General features: G+C 42.7%; 1 protein-coding gene across 2 annotated transcripts in view; it reads left to right on the top strand.

Moving 5' to 3' along the window:
- PLEKHG1 (pleckstrin homology and RhoGEF domain containing G1) overlaps nucleotides 1-23,088 on the top strand; it is a 246,192-nt gene that overhangs the window by 166,431 nt on the left and 56,673 nt on the right. For both annotated transcript variants that reach the window (XM_053592226.1, XM_053592225.1), the window contains one exon: nucleotides 13,300-13,400. In XM_053592226.1, the coding sequence (XP_053448201.1) occupies nucleotides 13,300-13,400 (101 nt within the window). The remainder of the gene's footprint in view (nucleotides 1-13,299; nucleotides 13,401-23,088) is intronic.

The raw sequence follows: 23,088 nt of genomic DNA on the forward strand, positions 1-23,088 counted from the left end.
AATTATAACTTAGTGTTATAATTATAGTGTTTCATTATCGTAAAATATGCATAACTTAGTTCACCACTTTTACCTTTTCTTCATGGTACAATTCAGTAGCCTTATCTATACTCACAATTTTGTGCAACCATCATCATTGTCCCTTTCCAGCACTCCTTTCACCATCCCAAACAGAGGATCTGTAGCTGTCAAACATGAGGCCCCGTTCCCCACCTCCCAGCCTCCGGGAACCCCTGTTCTACTCTCTGTCTCTACGAATTTAGCTGCACTAGGTCCCTCACATCAAGCAGCATTTGTCCTTCTGTGTCTGACTTATTCCACTTAGCATGTTTCCACGGTTCACCCATATTGTATGGAGCAATGGAACATCTGTCAGAATTTAATTAACTTTTAATACTTCAGGAAAATTCTCCTACAGGAGCTGATCCCTTAATGAAAGAGATGACTCTATAAAAAGTAAGAATCGTCCTTACTCTGTAAGGGAAGGAGATGATATGAACATAATGCAAGCGTGATACAAAATGGAATGCTTATTCTAAATGTTAAGACTCTTAGTTGAGTTGAACTAATATAATCCGTAATACCGACCACATAGACTGACCACATCCAAAATGGACAGAGGAGGCAGCCGAGGTCTGCTGTTTCAAATGCCAAAATCTCACCTGAAGGACAGTGTGTGTTGGGGGTGGGTGACGGAGGAGCCATTCTTTCATACTTTAAAACATTCTCTTTGGATCAGTAAGAAACATCACAAGGGTCCCTCCGTTTTGTCCTGGGGTTACGGGATGCTGTTTACTCTTCCAGAAAGCTGGGAGTGGGCGATGAGTGGGAAGCAGCACCTCAGCGCAGCAGCGGACCGTAAACACACAACTGCTAGAAAGATGCTGCTTTTGTCCCATTTTCCAGGGGGATAAATCACTCCCCCCAGGGGTCTGTTTATAGCCTCGTAAATGTGTTCCCGGTACAAATGCACCGAGAGAAAAGGGGGAGAGTTAATCTACTTTTGATTAGGGAAGCGTTTCTCTTCTTGTGCAAAGGCAGGAGTGAGATGGGTGGGTGGAGCATTAAAAAGAAAAAACGAAAGGCATGGTTAGGGACCTTTGTCATCTTCTAGAGGCCCCGTTGTAAAAATGCTGTCCCTGCAACAAAGGCTGAGCTAGAGAGGAATGCTGGGCTGGGCTGGGATTCCCCGCGGCTCCCGCCACTTGGCTGGAGACAGAGCCCTGCAGCTCGGTTAACCCTTGCCTTCCCAGGCTCCGCTTCGCCCTGTTAGCATGTAGCTCATTTCCAGAAATTCACTCCATGATCCCTCAATCCCTCCGTTCATAAAAATTAGTGCAGCACAGCTCCACCTAATTCTTGACATCAGTTTTGCAAGAGAAAAGAAGCCACAAAGAGACTTTAATAGCTCTACGCCATGATGATGCTTCCTTTATCATGGCATTATAGATGTAAATACACCTGACCCTGACAAGAGGCAAGATGGGCCAAAGTTTTCCCAGGAAGAATCTTGAAGGATGAATTAGCCAGGTGTTGGTGAGCAGGAAGGCCCATCTGGCTGTGGGAACAGAATAGGTAAAGATAGCATGAGCACAGGAGGTCGTGTGTGTGTGCGCATGCGCACACGCCAGAAGGTCGTGTGTGTGTGTGCACGCTTGTGTTTGCTTGTCAGAGCCAGGGGAGCAAGAAAGTGATCAGAGATGACCCTAGAAAGGTAGGCAGGGGCACAGACCCTTGCAGAACCTTCCTGTGTGCTGAAGGCTCTAAGAGGTGCTGGATTCATCTGAAATCTGAAGGGGTTAGGATGTCCTTGCAGTAATCCACATGAGAGGCGAAAAGACCTAGGCAGCGGTGAGAGGGAGGATGGGTCAGTTTCAAAACAACACACTCAGGAAGGATTTATTGTCTGGGTAGACCTGGCAAGAAAGTGGGGGTCTCAGAACTTTTTTGGAGCACTGTACTTCTTACGCTTGTGTCCCCCTAACCTTCATACTCTCTGCCAACAGTGACGGTTAAACTGCTCGGGTAAGTTAGCCTTCCTATGGCACCAGTAATGCCAGTGGCAGAGAAAGGTGTGGGGTTGGGGGAGACTTTTATCATAATTTGTCAGTGACATTTATAAGTTCATTTGCTTTTGAAACAAAAAGGCTCCAATTTGGCCTACCTTGCTTGTTGCTTTACTGAGGAGGAGCCTAAGAAACAGAAGACACCCCCCTCACCCCCCCAGCACCTAACACAGCCAGTAACCAGTGTGTACTGGTCCCCCTGTGCCAGGAGCCTTGAAGGGAACATGCTGTTTAACCCCTGAAACCCAGCAAGGCAGGTAACTCAACCAGGGTCACAGCAGGTGCATTTGCCACCACACAGCACCTGGGACCAGCATCGTGGCTAAGGACTTTCCTGATGCACTTGGGATTCTATCCCCAGTGCCTCGCTCTGCCCTCAGTCAAATCTGCTGTCCTGGGAACACAAATTTGCAGCATTTGGAAATTGCATCCATTACACGAAACGTGTACAGTTCACTTCTGTTCAGATTGTACGAATTGCTACAGCAGCAATTTTTATAATCTCTTGCAAAATCATTATGGAACCCTTGTTTAATGAGTGTGTGTTCTTTTCTCGTCCTCCCTCTTTCAGTTAAGTAACCACATGGCCACGAACATTATGTTTTAGATTCGAAAGAAGAGAAAGAGTTGTCTTCAAATTATACATTTCGCCCTGTGAGCACAAAGTGGGGCCAGAAGAAAATCTTCGAGTTTACCCCCTGCCCAGCATTCTTTGAGAAAGTTGAGTTTCTGGGGGAATAACCCATCATTTTGTCCCCCTACACTGCTGGGGACAGATGCCCCACCCCCATCTGCATGGTACAGCTGCCTAGTCCCCTGGACCGTCAAGCCCAGTGACCGTTTATCAATACATAGGAAATGAATAACACTGTACTGTGATCAACATTGGTATTGACAGTGAGGCAGGGACATATAGCCTAAGGCTCCTCACTGTTTTGGGCAGGGTGAACAGGAAGGATTACCTAGCAGAGGATTAGCTAATTCCCCCAGGTAGTAATCACACTCATTGTGTTGAAAAACTGCCCATAAAGAGGTCGGTCCTTGTGCTGATTCTTTATTTTAATATGTACAACCTCGTTGCATTGGGATTTTCAAGAAGACTAGCTTGACCTTGAGGGTCATTATCAACTTGTGTAACTCAGTAGTGAGAAGTTGAGCTAAGGTCTCCCATTTTTTTCCTCTTCCTTGTCAATATGGTGCAGGTAGAAACTTTATTTTATTCAGGGTTAGTGTTCCAAGTAATTTAGCACAAATAATGCAAGGTTTTTTGTCTCTAATCCCTTGTTTTTTAATCTATTAAGTAAACGGTATTGGGGCACCTGCCGTATACAGACCTACTGTTATGAGAAATTTCCTTTATTACTGTGTATCACTGTCTCTGTCTCAGTGAAATAGAAAGTGTTTCACTTCATTGAATAAGTCATAGTTGATTACTGCCCGACACATGTTTAGATTAAGCGTGCACTAGTTGGTAATGTGTACATGGAAAAGCTGGGCCTGGGTGAATGGGTCACGACTTGGTGTTCTTATTATAAAACTTCTCATTCTCTAGCATTAAGAATCCTGGGGTGAAGTGTGGGTTGTGATTTGATTTGTGACCAGATGTGTCCGCGGCAGAAGTCAGTCACCATTTTGATTAGTGAAGCTTTTTAAGCCACTGCTATACTGAAGGGATGTGCAGAGCTCGGGACAGGAGGGAAAGTCCCCGATAAGAGCCCGGACCTGTGTGCACACAAGTCTCAAAGTTACTCTAAGAAGCTTCCTCCCCCTACGTGCCACCCTGTGGAGTGTTAGAACAGCCCAGCCACAGGGTACTTTCTAGGAGGGTCCTGAACCTCTACATGTGGTTCCACTCCCTACATCAGCATTTCCCTCTGAGAGCTGTGCCCTCAGAGCTGGGGCTGCTCTCTAATCCTGCTTGAGCCTCATTTCCAAGTGATTCTCTAGCCTTATAACATTCTGCTTTCCAGGCTCCCCATCAGGCGGTGATTGCATGTACTCCAAGTAGCCTCGTGCTGAGAATCCATCTGCAAGTGCACTGATCAGTCTGTAAAGAAGGACCGGGCGCCGGCCCCATATACCGAGGGTGGCGGGTTCAAACCCAGCCCCAGCCAAACTGCAACAAAAAAATAGCTGGGCGTTGTGGCGGGCGCCTGTAGTCCCAGCTACTCGGGAGGCTGAGGCAAGAGAATTGCCTAAGCCCAGGAGTTGGAGATTGTTGTGAGCAGTGTGATACCACAACACTCTACCCGCGGTCAGCAAAGCGAGACTCTGTCTCTACATTAAAAAAAAAAAAAAAAAAGAAGGACCAGGTGACCCCCTGTGGGGTGGCTGGAGAGGGAAGGGGGCTGTATTGAAGGAGTGGAGAGGACTGTGATGTGAGCCAGCTTTAGAAGTAAAATGGCAAGTGGTTGAAATCTGGTGTGCTTGGTTGATGGAAAAACTTGCCCTGGGATGTGTGTTGATGAACAGACGAAGGGCAGTGCGTGAGCAGGGCTAATATTAATCCAGATACAGCATATGACGATCCTGGACCTGGGAGATACCTAGTAAATAAGGGTGGCTGTTTGTGGTAAGCTCCTATCTGATACCTGATAAAAACTACATTTAATCCTCCAGAATAAATCAGCAAACCTCTCCCAGTGCTTAAAGACACTGTGTCAGGGTACAACCTTTGATACCACAGTGCCCAGGCTGTAGTCTGTAGATTCTGGTTTGAACATGACTTGAATCATTTACTCTGCGACCCCGGAGGAGTTAAGGAACCTTTCTAAGCTTCCTGTAAAAGGGGATTAATGATAGGGCCCCCTTCCTAAGGTTGCAGGGAAGAGGAACTGAGATAATTCATATAAAGCAGACAGCTTAGCACCTAGCAATCAACTTTAAAATAACAGTGGTAAACAGCAGTGAGAAGTTAAAATCCAGAGTATCTAAGAATGTACATTTATTGATCCCTCCCCCTCTCCATGAAAAACTTCTGGGCTTTAATTAAATTTCCTTAATTACCCTGTGTCAAATTATACCAGGAGAACTGAGACTATAATTGAGATGAGTCAGTTTCTTGTTTTCAGGTAAAGTGCTGTCAAGACATCCCTGCCTTCCCCACCCATCAGGTGTTCCCATTTCCACTTGAGGGATTATAGCCACGTCTGCTTGTATCTGCGTTCTTACCTGGCTTGGGGCCTAGAGAGTAAAAAGGCGGTAGAAACAAAATATGCTATGTAATGTTAACCTGATGAGGAGGAAAACATCAAGGGAGCTGAAGGAAGAGAGGGCAGCTGTTCTTAAAACGGTGGGTTAATAAACATCCCTCGTGTCCCTGCCTAGTCAGCACCCACAGGGAGGCTGGTACAGGGCTTCACCCCCAGTGGATTCTGGTAAATATGTTGCTTGTCCACTTGTGATGACTTTTAAACATTTTATACTTATGCTCATTCAAAAGCACATAGATTATCCTAGAAAGGCTTTTATTTATTTATTTATGTATTTATTTGGTGGCTAGAAATGATAGGATTTAAGAACATAGAAAAAAGAAATAGTAGTTTGCAATTAAGTCTGGAAACATATTTTAGTATGCAACAGGACTCCTTCATAGCCGTGTGTATACCTCTCTTAAGAGCTTTCCATGTGATTTGAAAATTCCAAGCACAGTTTTAAAAATATGTAACAGAGCAACATAAAACTGTTTTTCCACTGTGTTATTACAGAAGGAACTCTTGTGAGAACTTTTCTAGTTATTATAGACCTAAAGGTAATGTAAGAAACTGATTTTGGTGTTATACATGTATTTATGCTAAATTTCTTTTCAATTACTATAAAGTATTTTAGGTTTTATTCCATTTATACACATCCATATGAAGTCAATAAAAAAAAATAGTACAAAGTGAGCAAGGACAGTTGGTTTCCATGATGCTTGTCAGAAGTGAGACATCCAGTTGCTTTAAAAACTTTAGTTTTTGGCCGGGGCTGGGTTTGAACCCGCCACCTCTGGCGTATGGGACCGGCACCCTACTCCTTGAGCCACAGGCGCCACCCTGCTTTAAGAACTTTAAAACGTTGATGCTAATCCTGTTTCTTAATACCTTGTTTCTATCAGATTATGACTCTCAGTTCATAAATGCTTTTTGCTTAAATCTTTGGGGGAGAACCAAATAAAGATTCCCAGTTGTCTTCAAAGAAAGATGTACTTCTCTTTCTAGTCAACGTTTCTGTTTGTAACAAGTCCTGTTCCCCATCCTCTCTCCACCATTCTTCTGGGGAGAGTGGCCAACCCCACCCTTGTAGACCTGGCCTTCCCCTCCTGGCCTGCAACTCCCCCTCTGCCAGGAGGGAAACAATAGACGGGCCCAGCCGGCACATGTATCATCTGTCACAGCTTAACCAGAGGCCATGCCTGGCATTCTTTACTGATGGTTCGTGTATTGCAAGTATTACAGAAGGTAAATGAGGCCGAAACCTCCCGATTTTGTATTCTCTTACTCAAACATCTGAGCCATCAACAGACTTCCACATGCCACTAGTAAGATCACCTGTCTCATAAATTAAGAAAACTCTGAAATGAAAACTGACAGCGTATCAGCTACAGGAGCTGCTTTTAACTCCCCCCCCCCCATTCCCCTACCGCCCCCCTTGTATTAGCTCATCAACTGCCTTCATGTTAGAGTTGAGTACTTTGGATCTTTGCTTCTCTATTCTTGTGATGCTTTACTATGAAGAATGTCTTCCACTGCTTTTAACTTTTATTCAGGGTACCAGAGCCCCCTCCCTTTCACTTTCCCCTTCTTTCTCTTTTATTCATTTTATTCCTCATTTTATTCCCCCTCCTGCTTCCTGAGGATATTGGCAGAAGTTCTAGATTTTCAGCCTGGTTCTCTGGGGCCGGGGTCTACGTTATGTAGACTCATGGAAAACACGACCCCCACAATGAGAGTGTTTGTTCCCAGGTTGGGGCAGTGGCCAGAGACCCCCCAGCTCCTATTTCTTTGGCTGCCTCTCCCTGGAAGTGCATAGAAAAAGAAGACAAAAGAGATTAACTTGAAGATTAACCCTCTGAGGCTTTATGTGCTGGCTACAGCAGGAAATTTTGCTATCAACCCTGGGCAGTGGCTTATTTGGAAAAGATAACATGTTTTCAAGTTTAAAAAAAAACAAAACCTTTCTATACTCTTACAGTACTTTGTAAGTTATTCTTACACTATTTAAATACATGGCTGTCATGTGACTTATTTTGTTTCCGTGTTTTCTTCCCGTGCTCTCTTGTGAGCCCCCGAAGCAGCGGTTCTCAACCTGTGGGTCAAGACCCACAGGAACTGTATTAAAGGGCCGTGGCCTTAGGAAGGTTGAGAAGGTCATCAGGGATGACCCTTCAGCATTTCTGAATGCCCCTTGCCCTTCACACAGTTCCTGGCACATAGATGTGCCCCCCACAAACATAACCTATATTAATTAAATACTTTATTATAAAGCTATTAAATGAGTTCAATGCAACCATTATAGAGAATTAGAAGAAACCACACTTACATATAGGAATTATGTATATTTACATAGAGGGTAGAAAAGATAAAATTGTGAACAAGTGTAGAGTGGTGCTTTGGGCAGATGTAATGGCTGCCCTAGAAGGTAGCCAAGGAGCACAGGTGCCCCGTTGTCAGCCAGAGTCAGCCCTGGGGGGTGAGGAAGAAGGAAAGATGGCTGGGGAGAGGGGATGTTTTCACCTTCTGTACTGTGACTTGGGAGCAGTTTGTTTTCTACAACATCAAATGACACTGGATGTGTGGATGCATCTGCCCTGGCTCTCGGGACTGGCAGTGCCCCCGCCAGGCTTCCCGGGAGCAGGGGCTCACCCTCTGTCCTCTCCGAGCTCACCAGGGTGGCTAGTTTTTCCCCTCTATGACTCTGGACATACTCTTCCCACCATCTCCCTCCTGAAATCTGTAACCTGTTCTTGGACAGATGGACGAGTGAGTCCATCCTTCCTCCCTGCTCCCGTGTCTCCCCCGCTTACCGCCCACCCCACTCTCCTTCCTTCGCTTACTGTCGCTAGCCTCTTTTCTCTGTGTCTAAACTAGTCATCCTTGGCGACAGCCCCACCCTCACCCCTGCTATAGGTCTGCTCCTCTCCCTAGGAACTGACGGCTTCCATCTTTGCCTGCTGCCCCTTAGGTCCCATGGCCAAAGCACTGTGCAGTACTGATCTGTTCACACTTGGCTCTCCCACTAGGCCAGGAGCCTCCTGGGGGAAGGGATCATGTTTTATTCATTTTTTAAATTTCTAGCTTGTAAAACAGATCCTAGCACACGTTCTTATGTTCTCAAAAAGAAGGGAAGGAGAGTTTCTATGAACGAATGTGCTTTTAAACCGTAAATTGATATATGAACCTAAGTTATTCTAATGTCAGAGGCATCCCAATGTAACACGTGAAATTTGGAAGGCAAGTTTTTGGATAAACAGATGACTACTTTCTGGAAAAGGTGGTGGGTTTGGAAAAACAGAAAAAGACACTTCCTTAGAAACAAAAACAAACAAGAAATCTTAAGAGTCTTATCAAAGGGCTCGGCATTTAGAACCATAACAACAGAAGCTAGACCAAAAAGAGTGACCCCTAAAACCACCAGGTGGAATTTTGAAATATGAGTGAGAGGATGTAGGAGCGGGACCTTGTACGTTTTGTATCTACAACAGGTATGAGCAAGAAAAGGTAGAAAGGATATGAAGTGTGTTATAATTAAAATAACTCTTGGGTGGCGCCTGTGGCTCAGTGAGTAGGGCGCCAACCACATATACCGAGGGTGGCGGGTTCAAACCCAGCCCCGGCTGAACTGCAACCAAAAAATAGCCGGGCGTTGTGGTGGCGCCTGTAATCCCAGCTACTTGGGAGGCTGAGGCAGGAGAATCGCGGAAGCCCAAGAGCTAGAGGTTGCTGTGAGTCCTGTGATTTCATGGCACTCTACTGAGGGCGGTAAAGTGAGACTCTGTCTCTACAAAAAAAAAAAAAAAAACAACTCTTTTTCATTATGGCTCATCTTCCTTATATTAAATAGGTTATAAATTTAAAACATTTTATTTATTTTTTGAGACAGAGTCCCACTCTCACTCTGTCTCCCTGGGTAGCATGCCATGGCATCATTGCTCATAGTAACCTCTAATACTTGGGCTTGAGCAATCCTCTTGCTGACGCCTCCCAAGTAGCTAGGAATACAGGTGCCTGCCACAACACCCAGCTAGTTTTTCTATTTTTAGTAGAGATGGGGTCTCACTCTTGCTCAGGCTGGTCTGGAACTTCTGAGCTCAGGCAATCCAACAGCCCTGGCCTCCTGGAGTGCTAGGATTATAGGCATGAGCCATTGTGGCTGGCCAGTTTTAAAATATGTTACCAGAGGAAGAAGGGAGAGTCCTTTCAGGGCATCTTCTAGAAACAAGGCAATCTACCGAGGGTGCTGGATTTGCCTTCTGTCTCGGCTCTCGTTAAAGAAAGAACTTTCTATGATGTTCTTTCTGAAGGATCCCCGATGGATGTTTATCTAAACCAGGGTCTCAAGCTGTCTAGAGTGAGGGACTAGTGTGTGAGTGTGTGTGTTTTCTTCAGGTCTGTCACACACTGATTCTTTTATAAAATACAATGAAGAATTTTAAAAAATACTAGGAAAACCAAACAGAAAAGAATAAGATGTGCAAAATGCAATAAAATGTATTATTAGCTTCAGCAGATATTAAGTTATTCTTAATAACTTAGTCAAGCTCTACTGTAACAGCTCCTATGTGCTGACTTCCCGTATCTGTCCTCATCCGGAGGTAGATGCTCCTGAGCAAACAGTTTGCAGACTGGCTCCTGTCCATATAACACACTTTAGATGGCACCAGGTTAGACTCCATCGGAGATATTCAATATTGGACGGTATAAGGAAAGAAAAAGTTCATGAGCGGAAGACACTCACATGCAAATCTCATAATGGTGGAAATCTTCAGGACATAAACTTATTAGAAAATAAATATTCCAGGGGCAATTTTAGATTGCAAAGTAGAAAGTCATTTGAATGCTGAAAATCGTTTTTTGTTTTGTTTTTTTTTTTTAATGTCTCCCTGCTTCCCTCCCTCCTTCCCCAAAGTAGAGTGAATTCTTTGATCTTCTTGGAGGAATAATTTTCATTGCAAAAGTTTTAAATTGATCCTTCATTATTTACAGGGGTAGCTATAGGTGCTGACGTGAAGGCCATAAAATTAATAAGCAGTGTGGCAGGCTCTAATACATTTCATTGGTACCCTTTCTTTGTCATTTTGAGCCTGGAATGAACTGTTATTATCACTGGGCTGCAAACCTCTCATTTTGGCTACAGATGATTGTGGCTGCTAATATAGTGAATGGTACAGTAGTTTTCAGTTAGCTGGTTTGGGGTCAAAGTATCATATTTAAAAGACTTATTTATGATCAGTTGGGAACAAGTTATGGCCATACGACTTTGATCTGTTTTCTAAAGTGGCCTACAAAAATTTGGACTCCTAACAATCTAGTTTCTCAACAATTTCTGAAAATAAGCAGCTTGTAAAATCTAGTTTCTCTACCATAGACTTTGAGGGTTTTGAAACTCCTTCAGTTGGAGACGGGCCATCATTTGTTGGAAGCAGGCCATGGTTCTTTGTCTCTAACCCCAGATGAAATTCTTTAAGCCCCTTAACTAAATCTTTCTCTCACATGAAGAATTTAGTATCAGGTTTCTGCAAGTGACCAGGCTTTGCACTCGAAGTGAGAAAAGGGATTGTTCATTCTTTCTTAAGCCTCACTGCAGAAGCCTCCAAGGCCAGCCAAGGGGATATGGGGTGCATCCGTCACCCTGCCCCACCTCTGTCTTCCAGGGTGGTGCGGACCATGCCCATCGGGATCCTTCTGTTTCACTTTCTTAATTTTGTCTATTGTGTATCCTTTTAAAGTGTCTGGCAAAGTCTTCAACTACTATCAAATGTAAGCATTCAATGCCTGGGCATGGTAGCTCACGCCTGTAATCCTAACGCTCTGGGAGGCCAAGGCGGGTGGATTGTTCGAAACCAACCTGAGCAAGAGCAAGATCCCTTATCTACTTAAAAAAAAAAAAAAAAGAACTGGGTGTTGTGGCAAGTACCTGTAGTCCCAGCTACTTGGGAGGCTGAGGCAGGAGGATGGCTTGAATCCAAGAGTTTGAGGTTGCTGTGAGCTATGATGCTACAGCACTCTACCCAGAGCGACAGAGTGAGACTCTGTCTCAAAAAAAAAAAAAATCATTCAACACAAGTTGACCGTGAGTCCATCCTTTTATACCATGTGTAATTTAACAGAAATATCAATGAATACCTTTCCTTTTTCCCCCGGGGAGTGTATTACTTCAGTTGTAGCCACATTTAGCTTTTTCTATTTCAGCATTAGCAGGTACTTAAGGTCCTTAAGATTATTCCATTTACAATAGTAAGATTAGGCCCAGATATGTGAGGTTTTAGTGACAACTACCCGTACACCCTGTAAATCTAGTTTCTTATTGAGATGACCACTTTCTTAAGAAGAAAAGCTGTTACCACAAAGCTTGTTTAAAAAAATAATGAACAGGGTGGCACCTGTGGCTCAGTGAGTAGGGCACTGGCCCCATATAGCAAGGGTGGTGGGTTCAAACCCAGCCCTGGCCAAACTGCAACAAAAAATAGCTGGGCATTGTGGCGGGCGCCTGTAGTCCCGGCTACCCGGGAGAGTGAGGCAAGGAGCTAAAGGTTGCTTTGAGCTGTGATGCGACCGCACTCACAGGTTGACAAAGTGAGACTCTGTCTTTAAAAAAAGAATATTGGTTCGTGCAAGACAATGATTTTGGTATAAAAGGGCTTGAATGAGCCCTTGATGCAAACTGTGAAACGTGCTACTTGTGAAAGGAAACGCCAGCACCCTGCCTGTGTTCACTGAGGAGTGTGAAGAGCGTGAGAGCAAGAAGGTGGATTATTAAAACGTGTAAGAAACAAATCTCTGATGGTTCTTGAATTTCCGCTCCTTTCGCTGGCTGCATCTCCACATGATCGTGTTTGGTGTTTGCTGTTGGCCGTTGGAATGCAGCAGTGGGGCTGGGATTTCCGTGGCCTGGCTGGCTCTCACAGGGTTGCTTCCTCCGAATGCCTGGCTCGCCAGGTTGCGTTTGGTAGGCAGCCATGCTGCGCCCTTCAGCCAGGCCAGGGGACTGTATTTTTTATTTTACGTTATTTCAGCTGTTTTCACTTTTTCCTTTATTGTCTTCTTGCCTCCTACGGAGTCCCCCAAGCCTTGCTGGGGTAAGGGGCCCACTCAGTTATGAACTCTTCAGCACATGGGCAGGAGGCCGCTCTCCCCCCTCTCAGTGGTGCAAATAGCTTCTCAGCCACGTCGCTTTAACCCACTGGGGGTTTGAAACCACATTAGATATGTTTCGGAGCCGGTTCTCTGTTAACACCTATAAAATCATTTCAGAGTTTTCCATGGTTCATTAACATAGCCTGTTAGCATAAGTGAATTATGTGCTTACTTTTTAAAAATACTCTTTTTCCCCAAATAAATCAGTATTTAAGGAGAAATTTGATTCTACATTTTAACAACTTTTCTAACTTAAAGATTATGTTGAAAACAATTCTGTCCTATTTCAGAATTTTTATTTCTGGTTTTCCTTTGTACGAATTTTAGAGTAGTTTTTTACCATATAAATAACTCAAGGAAACAGTAGACGACGTTGTCAGGCCGAAACTCTGACAGTATCAGAGCGAGGGGCCTTCCCTTATCAGCCATCAAGGGAAGCTCTAAACAGGGGTGTCCAACCTTTTTTCTTTTCTGCCACACATTGGAAGAAGAGGACTTGTCTTGGGCCACACAGTAAGTACACAAACGGTAACAAAAGCTGGTGAGCAAAAGAAAGGGTCCATGCATACTACTTGCAGTATCTGATACTGACACCACAGATAAGCAAAACAGGCCTCAATCTGCATGTGGCCTGGAGGCCTCAGGTTGGACACCCTTGCAAGTCTAATACATTTGGGGAGTAGAAGGATTACACCACAGTCTTTCTCCTTATTAAAACTCCCTGTTCTATAAATAGGTAAGTATTATATTCATCGATAAGAAAGCAAATCATCAATGAGTTATGAGTACATGAGTATAATAGTTACTTGAAGCAGATGTGAAAGATTCATGTAGAATAATGAAAGATGACTTCTAAAAGAACGGAAGTATTTAAAGCATCCTTCTCGTTGATTTTACAGGATTACCTTGACTGTATCAGGGACCAAACAAAACTTCCCCTGGGGACTGAAGAAAGATTAGCCCTTTTTGGAAACATACAAGATATCTATCACTTTAATAGGTAAGTAAATATACAAAAGACTGGGCCAGGCGTGGTGGTGGTGGCTCATACCTGTAATATCCTAGTGCTTCAGGAGGCCGAAGTGGGAGGATTGCCTGAGACCAGCCTCGGCACAATAGAAAGACCCCATCTCTTAAAAAAAAAAAATGTAAAAACTAGCTGGGTGTAGTGGTGAACACCCATCGTCCCAGCTACTCGGGAGGCTGGGGTGAAAGATCACTTGAGCCTAAGAGTTTGAGGTTGTGTGAGCTATGATGATGCCACTGCACTCTAGCTGGGACAACTGAGAAAGTCCCTATCTCTTAAAAAAATTATTATTCTCACAAAGAACATGGTGAACTTTTCTGAAGTGAATGTGGCCTAAGAAAACGTTACCCATAATCCCTGATTTAGCTTCATAAATTTTTGTGGGCTGTGGTGCCATGAAATTTTCTACCTAGAAGCATCCTTGTCGTCCTCTGAGTCTCACATTTATTCAGTAGTCTCTCCCTTTCCATCCTCCTGGCTCAGAAGAGACCTATTTGGCCTAGCAGGGCACTACAGGACAGGAACAGGACATCTAAAAGTACAAGCTTGTTTGGTCTCCTGCAGCCCCAGCTAACACAAGATTTCTCTGTTTTCCTCTGCCTGGGAAGTGGCCAGACATGGTAACACACAATAAATACTTGGTCATAACACATAAGATGTAATTAATTAATGACTTAAAATAATCCAAATATTAAGTATTTCCCATGGCAACAGGTACTAGACTAGGAAATTTAATAGTGAACATGACAGACAAGGAACTGAAAGGTATGGGAGCAGGTAAATAAGTGATTATAATACATTGATACTGCTTAGAAGGCCAGTTAGTAGGCAGGGTAGGGGCGCAGGTGCCACTGCTCAGAGATGGGGGTCTGCACCCCAGCGAAGCCAGGTGTGTGTCTAGGCCGAGTGTCTGTTTAACTCCCTCATGTCAAATCTTTGCTCACCGCTGCTTTTTCACTGAGGCATACACACATACAACTTTCTTCCTCTATTTTTTCTTTGCCTCGTGCCATTTATCAGTTTCTAACATGCTGTGTGCTTGACTCTTCTGTCGTGTCTACTGTTTCCCCCACCCCACTCACAAAATGCTGTATGTGAACAGGAACTATTGTGTTACTGCTCAGTGTCTGGCCCATAGGAGATACTCCAACTTGTGTTGAATGAAAGAATGGAAATAATAGGAAAATCCACCTCATGTGGTTATTGTGAAGCTTCCGTGAGCTGATAGCACCCAAAGTGCCAGCTCAGGATAAGCACCAAGATATTAACCAGCAATGATCTTGACGTTGTTCTCAATAAAATTCTACAATGCCCTGTTGTTTTGTGACTTAACTGTAATGTAAGATAAATCCTACCCATCTTGGCTTTTTAACATTGGTGAATGTGAGCTCCTTGAGAGAAGGATCCTTTGCCCGGCTTGAATCCCTAAGCCCCAGCACAGCCTGACACGTTAACTTGAATGAATTCATCCTCTCATTCAGAGAGCCCAGGATGTAAGAAATGCCAGTGTGAAGACAGGATTTTTGTCTCCTTTCATCTAGTAGACTTTGGAAGACAGTTCATACATTCTGATGAGGGTTTCTCAACCTGGGCTGCACACTGGGATCACCTGGGAAGCTTTTTAAAAAAATACAATGGTTAGGGCGGCACCTGTGGCTCAAGGAGTAGGGTGCCGGTCCCACATGCCGGAGGTGGCAGGTTCAAACCCATCCCCAGCCAAAAACACACACACACACACGAAAAAAAAAAATACAATGGCTAGCTCCTACATCCAGGTATTCTGACCCTCAGGTGTTTGTAATATGCAACCAGGGCTGAGAAACACAGTCTAGTAAGAAAGTAGAGAAAAGGCATAGACTGAAGTAGAGAATCCAGATCTGTACATTGATTGGTGATGTGTGGGTAGAAAAGCAGCCCGTTTAGCAGAGGCTGACGATAAAATCCTGCGAGCCCCTGCCTGGCTTCTCCTTCTAGAGCCCACTAATGGCCCTGTAACCCAGAGAGAGGCAGAGGGCTTTTGTGGTCTGGCTGGAAGCTGATGGTGATGTGTATTTATAGAGGGCTAACTCCATGCCAGAGGCCCTAGAGCTTTAGATGCGCTATCACTTTATACAAATCATCTGGACCTGACGCCAAACCTCAGGCCTTTAGCCCTGTGCCCTCCTGCCAGAGCAGAGCCCAGCTTTTCAGGCCATGGTTCGTGAAGCTTATCCCAGACGGGTTTTTTGCTGCCTGCTGTTTAAATCTTCATGTGTTTCCTAATTTAAAGATAGAGTAGCATGAGTTAGCAAAAGACCTTTGCAGTCTGCCCCATCTGCAGAAGATGGATGACGGAAAAGACTTTTCCGTTCCTGAATCAATTCTCTGTTCTTTTCTACTTGATGTTCATTGAACCTGAAAGTCATGTCTAAAATAACCTGAAGCAAGGGAATGAGTACCCTGTTGATAATGTGAGGTGTCAGGATAATGGCAGAATTACAAGGAATTGTGTTCATGCCTGTCCCTTCTATTGATCACACTGGCATATTCCCTATAAAGGCATCATCTCATTTAATCCTCTTAACAGCTCTGGGAGGTAGAAAGGATGCATACATATATACACGCATATATGAGGTAGGACAATAAGTTTGCAAACTCATTATAAAAAGTACTACATATCTCAGAGCTGAATATCACTGTGGTCACCTTCAAAGTACTCCCCCTGGGAAGCTATGCACCAACCCCAGAACCTAGTCCACCTATTAAAGCAGTTTTGGAGGCCGGACACACTGGCTCATGGCTGTAATCCTACCACTCTGGGAGGCCGAGGCAGGTAGATCTCCTGAGCTTAGGAGTTTGACACCACTCTGAAGAAGAGCAAGACCCCGTCTCTACTAAAAATAGAAATACTAGTCAGGCGTTGTGGTGGGCACTTATAGTCCCAGCTACTTGGGAGGCTGAGGCAGGAGGATCACTATAGCCCAGGAGTTTGAAGTTGCCATGAGCTATGACTCCACGGCACTCAACCTCAGAGCAACTGAATAAGACTTTGTCTCAAAAAAAAAGGGGGGGGCAATTTTGGAACTCTTTCTCTGGAATGGCCATCAGAGCAATCATACAAGGGCTGACAAGGAAGTTCAAAAACTCATCCTAGAAAATAGGGACTGGCACTGGTGTTGGTGCTTCCCAAGGGGAATACTTCAAGGGTGATGGTTGTGATATTCAGCAATAAGATATATAGCACTTTTTCTAGGACGAATTCACTAATTGTCCAACCTTGCACATATACTATATACACACACACAAGGTGGCCATAAAGTTTGTGTGCAATTTAATATACAATTTGAAATTGCACAGAAACTGTTTTATAGATGAGAAATCAATCTGACAGTATAGATAGTCCTCTGTGTAAGGACATAGATCTAGAATAGAACTAGATGAAAATCTAGTCTATTTTGAACACTAGTTTTGTTAAATCTCTAGCGTTTTGTCTGTCTTCTTTTTTATTTCCTTCTCTTAAACCTAGAATCTAAATTTGGAGCCCATATGTATTTGTTACTATTATAGTTGGTTAAGAGCATTTATGTGACTCCATGTTAATACTGCTTATGATCCTTACATCAATTGATTTCAAAGATACAGCTATCTGGCCAACCTATGGTTGGGACTTGAAATAATTCTTAAAGTTTCTATTAGTGAAGGACCAGGTTTTTCCACATAATAATATCGTGGCCAACTAGGCAAGACTTAAATCGCTAAAATTAAAAGGGGCAAAAAGAAATGGTTTTATGCTGGCCTGAAAACTTCAGCTGACTATATTTTTTTCTTTTTTTACCAGATTTCTAAAATACGAAAAGCCATAAAATAATGTTAAAAACCCATGAACCACCTCCAGCCCTGTCAAAGCCTTTCTTTGTGCTATATGTGCTTTAGAAATTTTTTGAAACTTAAAAATATTACCCATAACATTGAAGCCACTTATAAACTCTTTCCCAAATACATTCTGCTCTGTGGAGAATGATATACTGTCCCTTGGGGACAGGGAAGAGAAAGGGGAATCTGAAATTGAAAGTGGCTGCCAATTTCTGTGGTGTAAATATCCCCATCACAGCAGATTTCAAGGTTCTAACACAACTGAACATGGAATTCATAAGACGTGCAGAATTTGCTCAGACAAACCAGTATAATCTGGCTTAGCACAACACTGTACTATAACTGCTAAACAAGGGTTGGTGTTTCATTCCCAAGCATGGTTCTGTTGCCTTAATTATGTATTTATTTAAAATATGTAACATTCTTTCACTTATTTCTAACATGGTGCAAATGACATCAGATTGTTTTTACTCAGCATTGTTTCTGAGGTTCATGTCTCTAGTTCATTGAACTGCTGTGTAATAGCATCTTCTTTGCCACTTTGATTTCTGCTGTGATTTTTCTGGCACATATGTATTCCTTGTTTTTCTGTTAGGATGTTTCTTACTATATAGGCACTCCTGATGAATTGTGGCTGGTGATCTTTGTGCACTATGTGACTTGCAAATATCTCCTAGTAGGAGATGTATCTTTTAGCTTTAATTACAATTTTTTTGAGAAGTTTGTTATACTTTTTATAGTATATAGATTTTGCATTTTACAAATATTCTAGGCTTGGCGCCTGTAGCTCAAGCAGCTAGGGCGCCAGCCACATACACCAAAGGTGGTGGGTTCAAGCCCAGGCTGGGCCTGCCAAACAACAATGACAACTACAACCAAAAAATAGCTGAACGTTGTGGCAGGCACCTGTAGTCAGCTACTTGAGAGACTGAGGCAAGAGAATTGCTTAAGCCCAAGAGTTGGAGGTTGCTGTGAGCTGTGACATCACAGCACTCTACAGAGGATGATATAGTGAGACTGTCTCAAAAAAAAAAAAAAAGTCTAATTTCAAGTCATAATATAGTATTTTTTTCAAAAAGTCTTAAAATTTTGCCTTTCACATTTTGTCCTTTATCTGCCTAATATTGATGAAAGTATTGTATACAGTAGGAGATCCAAATTCTTATTTTCATATGACTACCCAGGAGTCACCACTGCTGATTGTAAAGTACACCCTCTCCATTCTGATTTATATTTCCACCTTCCTTGCATGCCCCATCTACATGGATGTGTGGGTCTGTTTCTGGGCTCTTTGTTCTTGTTCATTGGCTATTGATCCATCCTTCCCCTCCACAGCACTGTCTTGGTTTTTTAAGACCACATTGCTCTCAGTACTGACTTAGCTTTTCTCAAGTCTACATTATCAAGTGATTTTTTTAATGAGGACCATAGATGTTTTTTAAAATTTCAGATTAATATGAAGATAGGTGTAACTAGGTTACACAGTTTGAATTTTTTTTTTTCGAGACAGTCTCAAGCCATCACTATAGGTAGAGTACCATGGCCTTATAGCTCACAGCAACCTCTAACTCTTAGGCTCAAGTGATCCTCTTGCCTCAGTTTTTCTATTTTTAGTAGAGATGGGGTCTTGCTTTTTCCTCAGGCTGGTCTCAAACGCGTGAGCTCAAGCTATCCACCCACCTTGGCCTCCCAGAGTACTAGGATTACAGGTGTGAGCCATTGTGCCCAACCACAGTTGGCATTTGTGAGGTTAATGTCCTAGTTGTAATTGTGTCCTTCACCTAATTCCTGTGCCGCTTACCCATGCATTGTACCCGTTGGGTGGAAACTTACCAAACCCCTTCTTCTACCAACTTGAATTTGAGTTTTTCTCTCATGGGAGCCTACAGTTGTTAATCTACTAGTCTCAATTTAGTGCTGAGTCTATGTGATGCTTCTTTTCCCATTCCTGTGATACTTAGTTTAGGAGACTCTTCTCCAGACCCATCAAGGTTGTTCAAAAGATACAAAATCTCCACCTTTTTACGGCTGAATAGTATTCCATGATATGCATATACCACAGTTTATTTGTCCATTTATGTGTTGATGGGCACTTGGGTAGTTTCCACATCTTTGATTGTGAATTGAGCTGCTATAAACATTCAAGTGCGAATGTCTTTATGGTAAAATGTTTTTTTTTTTCTTTTGGGTAGATACGTAGTAATGAGATTACAGGATCAAATGATAGGTCTACTTTTAGCTCTTTGAGGAATCCTGTACATCTTTCCATAGTGGCTGTACTAGTTTGCATTTCCACCCAAAGTGCACGAGTGTTTTCTTTTCTCCACACTCACCAGCATCTGTTGCTTTGAGACCTTGTGATATGGACCTTTAGGGGTTAGGTGATATCTCAGAATGGTTTTCATTTGCATATCTCTGATAATTAGAAACAATGAACATATTTTCATGTGTTTATTAGCCATTTGTCTCTCCTCATGGGAAAAGTTTCTATTCGTGTCTCTTGCCCAGATTTTAATGGGGTGGTTTGCTTTTCTCTTGCTGATTTGCATAATTTTTTTTTTTTATTGGTTAAGTTCCTTAAAGTACTCTGTTGAGATTTTTATTGGAATTCCAATAAATTTATAGATTTTTATCAGAATCGATACATTTACAATATTGTCGTCTTATGGATAAATAGCTCTCCAAAAAAACTTTAAGTGTCCTTTAATAATATTTTATAATTTTATCTGTTATTTTTATACATATAAACTTGAAAACTTTATTCCTAAATACCCTTTGATGTTATTTTGACTAGAACGTCTTTTTCTATTTTTTTAATTATTCTCATCTAGGAATACTTTTTACTTTTTTACATGTTGATACTATCTCAAACTAACTTTCTAAACTTTCCCACTAGTTCTAATATAGTAGTGTATGAATTCTCTTGATTTCTATGTAGGCAATGATATTCAAAACATGAGCAGAGTTTATCTTCTTTTGCAGTTTTTCTACCCTTGTGTCTTTTTCTTATTGCTTGTCTTCTTATACCATGTTGTTCTTGATGTTGGCATCCTTATCTGGTTGACATTAGCAGAAATGTTTTACCCTTAAGTATAATATTTGCTGGGGATTTAGATAAACACTTTTCACTTTTTCCTATTTTGCTAAAATTTTATTGTGAACGCTTTGAATATCAAATTTTATTCTTTTTGATAGCCAAATCTCTCTCTCTCATAACCACTATGATAGCCTAGAAGTTTAAGTCTGTAATTTGATGCCTGGAGTAAGTCACCAAATGATCAAGAAAAACTGAGTTAGTCAATATGAACCAGCCCCTATACATTGCAAAATAATTTTTTTACTGTCCACCAAAGAAGTGCCAACTTAAAAAAAATTAAGTATCCCCCTTTTGGAATAGAGAAAAGCTACTTAAACTATAATTTGGATCTTAAGAATGTAGAGTAAGGAAATGAAAACCATTCGTCCATATTGAATGTCTGTATTTAAAATTGTAGTTTTTTTAGCAGATTAAAATCATACATGCACTTTCTCTTTCCCAAAAGATCAGAGTAAAAATTTCCTTTTTCCTTTAATTCTTGTTTTTTTTTTTTTTTGTTTTTTTTTTTTGTGGCAGTTTTTGGCCGGGGCTGGGTTTGAACCTGCCACCTCTGGCATATGGGGCTGGTGCCCTACTTCGTTGAGCCACAGGTGCTGCCCCTCCTTCAATTCTTTATTCAGTATACCTGCATTGAGTCATTGCTATGTGTGAAGCCCTGAACTAGGTCTAACAGCATGAAGATGAATGACATCATTGTACAGCAGAAGAAGGACGTCACATGATCAAGGAAGGAGCAGAATGCTTTGGGAATTCTGAGGAATGTGTAATTAATGTTGTCTGAAGGGCTAGTGAAAGCTTTTCAGAGCAAATAACTTATGTCTGAAAACAAAACATTATTTGGGTCATGCTTTCTTTTCCCCTTGAAATGTGATTTAGAGAGTGAATCATCAGATACCTACAGCAACAAGGCAAACGGAGGTGGAACAGTTTTACTTTTTAGTGCACTTTCATACCACCAAAATGTCTTAACTTCTGCACAAGGAGAAATGTTTTGACCCGCAGATTTTTTTCAAGGGGACTTTTTCAGGCCAGAGCTAATGCATGAGTGAAATTAATGGGACATTTTCTGTTCCCACATACACATGGATCTCTGCAGATGCGGCAAGTTAAAGTGCCAGCTGACCTAGTTAGACAGCAGGAAAGGGGAGTACTGTTTAAAGTCTACTGCAGCCCCGAAGAGGAAAATCCCCATCCCCAATCTCTCCCACTGGAAAGCAATAGAATATTCAAGGTCATAATACAATTCCTGCCATCAAGTTCACATCAAGGGTCAGGAAATTTTCACATGGAACATGTTCTGTAAAAGAGAAAAGGGTCTCTTCTAATCACCCACCCACAAAAGAGAGCTGAGCTCAATTTCATAATTTTTTTCATGGTCCTACTCAAAAGGGGGAAATATTTAAAATAATTACTCAAGGAAAAGACAGTGAAATACCTAAATCCTAAAAGCAAGATGGTTTAGTCTTTTTATTTATTTATTTTTGAGCCGGAGTCTTACTCTGTCCCCCAAATTGAGTGCTATGGCATCACAGCTCACAGCAACCTCAAACTCTTGGGCTCAAGCTGATCCTCTTGCCTCAGCCTCCAAGTAGCTGGGACTACGGGCACGCACCACAATGCCTGGCTAGCTTTTCTATTTTTAGTGGAGACAGAGTGTTGCTCTTGCTTAGGCTGGTCTTGAACTCCTGAGCTCAAGTGACTCACCCACCTCAGCCTCCCAAAGTGCTAGGATTGCAGGTGTGAGCCACTGCACCCCGCAACTAATTCTATTTTTAGCTTTGAGTACAAAGCGCTTCCCTGAGCTGTTCTTCCTCTGCTGTGTGCGCAGGTGCACAGGAGGAAGACCGGTGCAGGGCGAAACCTGCAGTCGCTAGCCTGTCAGGCCGGCACTGGAGGATAGTCCTATTTCTGGTATTTGAGTCTTCTCAGCGGCTGATGCTCCATGTTCAGGCCCTCTACTGTGCTCCCGTGGTACTTATCTCTACAGCTGATTGTTTTCCTACACCCCCCACATTCAGCTGCTCACTGACCTCCTCCCACAATGGCTTCCTTTGTATACTTCACACAAGAACGCATCAAGCTCATTCTGTCCTGGACTTGCAGCCCCCTTACTTCAAGGATGTTCTCTTCTAAGTCTTCATGCACTCCAATGTCACCCTTCAGAGAACCTTCCCTGAGGTTGCTCCCCTCTCCCCACCCCACCCCACCTCAGGTGTGCCATCGCCCTCCCCTCTTGATTTCCTTCATATCATATGGTAACAATGTAATATTATGTTGTCTGTTCATTCACTTATTAACATTTATCACCTGTGGTCAGAACATAAATGCACAGGACAGGGCCTTTGTCCATCTTCTCACCCCTATAACCTCACTGCCTCTGACCATGCCTGATGTGGCATGGTCAGGAATTGCTTATTAAATGACAAGAAGACAAGGTGGGTAGGATAGCTTCACTGGGTTCATAGCCCTGACGGCAAGAGCACAGAGAAATCCTAATGCACAGTCTTCACTGTTTCCATTTATATTGTGTTTATTCCATTTTAGAAAGGGGTTGTCAAGGAAAGCCAAGCAGGTAAGTCAAACCAGGCCTCCCATCTGGGCAATACCATGTTGAAGACGCCATGACGCAGAGTGTGGCCCTCGGCTTTCTTGAACCAGTCAGGAAACAAATCTCACCATAAATACGTTTCTAAAAGAGCAAAGGCCAGAGAT

This window comes from Nycticebus coucang, chromosome 5 (genome assembly GCF_027406575.1).
Source record: "Nycticebus coucang isolate mNycCou1 chromosome 5, mNycCou1.pri, whole genome shotgun sequence".
Lineage (NCBI taxonomy): Eukaryota > Metazoa > Chordata > Mammalia > Primates > Lorisidae > Nycticebus > Nycticebus coucang.